We start from the raw sequence: 5,161 nt of genomic DNA on the forward strand, positions 1-5,161 counted from the left end.
ATTCGAGATTGATGAATAAAGAGTCCCCTCTTCGTTATACGGACGAATCCAATGAACGCGTGCGTCCGCTTTGATAACATCTCAAATTCGTATATGTTAATGATATTAGTTTTTTATAGCACCATTATACGATGGCCAGATGCAACCATGTCTAGAGTTGACGAGTGTCACGGTAGTACTATTTAGAAAAAATAGTCCAATTAACCATGAGCAACGTTTCTCTTGCTTGTACGAGAGGCGCACCGAGCACCGAAGCTATGGGCTGGGCACCACATGTGACATGACCTAACAAATAAATAGAAAAACTCTGCCTCGTGAGTAAACCAATAAAATCTTTGCCAAAAAGAAGAAAAGCCCGAACCGAAACGCTAATAAAGCACGAGTTGGTGTCAATGGGGCACTTTAGCCCAGTCCACTCGCACTCCGAGAATTTGGCCATGTCCACTTATTAAATTTAATTTCAAACGACCCAGCTCTCTGTGGTTTTAGATGAGACCAGATCTTGTCTCGCGGGGGATTAGGTAAACTGTGGCTACTTTCCCAAAGAATGCAACTCGCCAACCTATTGACGGAAGAAATACATCATATAAATATATAATAAACTCTCTGCCGTCGACTCCCGTCTCAGGTCCCCTCCATCGGCAAGTTCTAAGGGAAAGGAGTCTGATTTGTTTCTTCCAGGTGTGTCCATGCTTCCAAAGATGGGATCTTTTATATTTTTGTTATTGTAGATCGCTTTTATTTTTCTCGGATGAAGTGCGACTCGGTTTTTTGATCCGTGTAAGGCGGTTACTTCCGATTCTGTTGATGTGGTGGTATACTTGAGTTTTTTTTTTTTTTTTCCTCTCTCTCTTTTTTTTTTTTTTTTTTTGTGAAACGGGTAGGTTTACCATCAAAAAGATTGGATTTTGATACGTTTTTGGTGGTTTTTACGCTTTGATTTTTCCTAGAAAGGGAAAGAGTAAGAATCCCTTCCTTTGGAGAGTTAAATAACTCCCGAGGTCATCAAATCGCATTTGGGGGGAATATTTTGGTTTATGCTATGTGTCTATTAGATTTCATGTAAACTGTTGCAGAGGTTTTTGTTGTGTTGATTGTGACTTCTTTATTTTTCATGTAAGGAAAAAATCTGAAAAGTTATTTATAAATTATTTATTTCTTGGTCTTTCGAAAAATTGTGTTGAACTTATGTTATATGTCCATGAAAATTGATTTAGATTGGGTTTAGATGATTAGATTTTTTTGTTTTTTGTGTCCATGGGGAGTTGGTGTGCTTCATGTATGAAGAAATGCGTAGAAGTTGATTTTTTTTTTTTTTTTTTAACCATGATTAGCATACAGCTACTTGTTTTCTGGCCCAGAAAACAAAGAAAATCCACTAATAGTGAACACTGTGTGCTTTTTATTCCACCTGTTATCGCTCCTACTCTTCATCAACTTCATATGTGATGCTTTTTTTCTTTCTTCTTTTAAAACCCTGTACAGGAACTGTAACAAGGTGTTTCGATAAAAGTGGGTTAGATTGTTTTAAGGTTGATAGATTCCGATACAGTGAGGAACAGATTTCTTGTTCCAACAAGATAAATAGCATGTTGAGACAGGTATCCAGTCGGAACCACAGAGCTAAGGGGTTCAAGGTGAAACATGTGCTTCAGATATCTTTGTTTCTTGTCGTCTCTGTCTGGTTGCTTTACCAAATTAAGCACTCTTATGACAGTAAGAAGGCTTATGAGAAGAGGATCTCGAAGAATTTACCCGAGTTCGATGAGAGCCGGGCCGACATTTTCAGACTTAGCAGGAAGGACCTTCCTCACAAGGTGGAGACAGATTCTGTAAGTGAGGGCAGAATCGAGGAAGAAGAGAATGAAGAAGTTGGAGATGCAGAACAAGAAAACAAGAGCAAAGACTCTGAGAATGAAGGAGGAGGAGGTGCGAATGATGGGATAGATGAACAAGATCAAGAGATATCGGATGAGCAATCTAACAATGGAGAAGAAGTTGCTGGAGATAAGAATGGTCCAGTCGAGGAATCTGGCTTGTTGGAAGAACAAGGACATGAAGAGGTATCTCATGAGGCTCGAGAAAAAAGTTTCAAAGGCGATGATGCATCCAGTGCTGTAGCTCACGACAGCCAAGTGACAGAACTTGAGGAAAGATCCCATGAGGCACAGGAAATGCATTTTAAAGGTGATGATGCAGCCAGTGCTGTACCTCACGATGTACAAGTGACAGAACATGAAGAGGGATCTCGTGAGGAGAGAGAAAAAAGTTCTAATGTTGATGATGCACCTAGTTTTGTAGAACTTAATACCCAAGTGACAGAATCCGAATCTGAAAAAGAAGGTTCAGGGGGTGTGGCTGAGAAGCAATTAGAGAGGAAAGAAATAGAGAATGCAACTGTGGCCGATGGAACAACAGATGGTTCAACGGCTAATTATTCCAAGACAAATGATTCCAGTGTGATTCTTGAAAATAGTGAAACCGCACCAAATAATAACCTAACCACAAATGGAAATTCTGTTCAGAAAAGAGATTCAGAAGTTGGAGCTTCTCCTATACTAGAGGATGGATCTTTGTCCAATTCAACAGCAGGCAACTCTAACAATCGCATGAAACGGCAGGCTGATGGCAGTCAAACTGAACCACACACAAATTCAACAAATGTACCAAACAATGAGATGGAACTGCAGACGAATTCAACGACTACATCAGGCAATACAATGGTACCACATATGAATTCAACAACCGTATCTAATGACCAAATAGAAAGTAAGAATAACATGACGGTGATCGATATGGTAACTAATGGTGTACCTTTGCAGAATGAATCTGCCACATTGGATTCAGTTCAAGATCAAAATGCTGCAGTCAAGATGGTTACTCCTAGTGAAAATAAGTCCAACTTGGAGAATACAGTGAGGGAGCAAACTGAGAATTCCAATGCAGCAGCTGTAAGACCAGAGGAGTCAGGAGGAAGCTCTACTACATCTTCGCCCACGGATGAGAATGGAGAAAAAATTGCTGCAGAAGCTGGAAATTCTTTCCATAATTTGGCCATGGAGGATAATGGAGAGGCACACACAGATCATCCAACCTTACAGGCTATCCAGAACAAAGCAAAGAGTGGTGGAGAGGAAGCTACAGAATGATAATCTGTTAGGAAAAGTGGAACCAATTCCTTACACCAACATAAGTGGTAGCGCCAAGTAACGGCCGTCTTTTCTCCTTGTTTTGCTTCCACAAATGATCAAAGCAATTGCTTTGCGTTTTACTCGGTGCCCTGATGAAAATATTTTTGGATAGATGTAGAAACAACATCAGGCTTTTATGCTTACTGATTTTATCTTGAGCATATCTACATTTTGAGCATACCGTTGCTTGCAGAAACCAAACCACCCATGTAGTTTATACTGCTTTTTTGCACCATCACTCACCTCTTAAAACCTGCAGTCTGTAACATATCCACGACACTTCGTTCATGGCTATGAGTACTTACGAGCTGCTGAAATGTTTTGCTGTCGGATTTCTGGGAGCCATCGTATTAACGTTTATCTTCCCCTTTCTTTGCTATGCTTGAGGTATGTTAGACAGGTGAAGGTCTTCAATTCTCTCGGTTTTGTGGGATAACAACATAGACTCCAGCAGGCAACTGTTGGTTAGTGCGTGGTAGAGTATACGTTATTCTGCTTTGGTTGGTGGATCTTTTCTGGTAGATATACCCAATTGGATGCCCTTTTTTCCTTTTTCTTTTTCATTGGTTGGGTGGTTCAACATTGCAATTGTCTCTCTGTTGGTATTGTTGAAATGGCGACTTGGTAGTCGAAATGGTTGTCCAAGGATGCCTACTTATGCCTAATTTTTTCAACATTGGGCACCATGAGAGTTTTTCTACATCATCTCATCATGCTTGAAATAAAGTCTAATGAAGACTGAAACATCTTTTTTCCATTCTAAGAATTTTCTCATTAGGCGGCCCCGTCATGAAATATACCTAAATAAAAGTAGAAGAGAAATTTCCCTTTGTAACGAGAAAGAGATAAGAAATGAAATTAGTCAAACATTTGATCGTGCTAGGCCATCTTAAAAATCCCAGTTAGCTTTACTTCCGAATGGTCATAGTCTCCCCTCTCTACAGGTGTGATGACTGAAGGATTGAGGACTAGAGGCCCACCGGCCACTGGAAGGCTAGATTCGGCGTTCAACACGTAATGCCAGAAAATGTTCAGGATTGTACTCGCCATCGCCATCGCCATCCATTCCGAATGTTGTTTCACCGAACCACGCCAAACCACAGAAAAATGGAATCTTAGGACTTGGAAACGGTAGACTCAATTTTTTTTTCCTTCTGCTTTTATCCATACAGAAGCTAATGAAGTTGCTGGAGGCTGATCACCTGCTCGAGAGGAATTGGTTTTATTCCACCCTTATCTTGGATAACTTATGAAACCTATAGATTAGATGGTTTCAGCAGAGTGCAATCACAACGCTAGCTGCATGATTCAAGCCTATTGGATGCGGAGTTTCATGCTGTCTGAGCAGAGATTATTTTTATCAGGCAGCAGCTTCATGCGAAGAAAATCTATCTTGACGGTGACTCTGTCACAATCATTGCTTAAATTCAAAAAGATGCTAGACAGCTCGATGGCTATCCTCTTATCCGAAATATTTAGATCTTTCTTCGCTAAGCTACTGCAGTTAGAATTCAGTATATTTATTAGAAGACTAATACTGTAACAAACTGAGCGGCGATTTTTATTGCAGAACATTCCAGCGGCTGAATTTGAAGACAGCATAAGGATTGCCTGCTGTCCTTATGAAATTTTGTGTATCTTGAGACTAATATGGCCATTCATTTGTACCAAAAAAAATACAGCCCGTAGGTATCAATTTGTTGGGCTATCACAATCGTTTATAAAGTTAAACCTCAGACACACGGAAGCGTAGAACCAATGCAGTGTGACCCGTACGGCGATTCTTTGCAACAGCCAGGAAAAAACAAAAGCAAAAAAAAAAAAAAAAGGGAAAAGAAAGAAAGATTAAGGTACAGTGGCACTATTTGTACTTCGGAAAAGAAATGCAAAAAACGTGGAGATAGAATCCTCATGCCATGCCCCTCTCAAAAACAGAAATTTCATGCCATCAGCTTGACATATGTCAGACG

General features: G+C 40.1%; 1 protein-coding gene across 2 annotated transcripts; it reads left to right on the forward strand.

The window, feature by feature from the left end:
- The first annotated feature begins 423 nt into the window (after nucleotides 1-423).
- LOC105058177 (uncharacterized) lies at nucleotides 424-3,392 on the forward strand. Of its 2 annotated transcripts, XM_029268394.2 has the most exons (3): nucleotides 424-681; nucleotides 1,486-2,723; nucleotides 2,823-3,392. In XM_029268394.2, the coding sequence occupies exons 2-3, from the start codon at nucleotides 1,590-1,592 to the stop codon at nucleotides 3,147-3,149; spliced, it is 1,461 nt and encodes a 486-aa protein (XP_029124227.1). In that variant the 5' UTR covers nucleotides 424-681; nucleotides 1,486-1,589; the 3' UTR covers nucleotides 3,150-3,392. The 2 variants fall into 2 exon arrangements, with proteins under 2 accessions (XP_029124227.1, XP_010939321.1); XM_010941019.4 differs by having other exon boundaries at nucleotides 428-681; nucleotides 1,486-3,392.
- Nucleotides 3,393-5,161: the final 1,769 nt, after the last annotated feature.

Source organism: Elaeis guineensis, chromosome 15, assembly GCF_000442705.2.
Source record: "Elaeis guineensis isolate ETL-2024a chromosome 15, EG11, whole genome shotgun sequence".
Classification (NCBI taxonomy): Eukaryota; Viridiplantae; Streptophyta; class Magnoliopsida; order Arecales; family Arecaceae; genus Elaeis; species Elaeis guineensis.

Bases quoted from the DNA above. Each gene is read 5' to 3' on its own strand.
- LOC105058177 (XM_010941019.4), top strand. From the start codon at position 1,590: ATGTTGAGACAGGTATCCAGTCGGAACCACAGAGCTAAGGGGTTCAAG.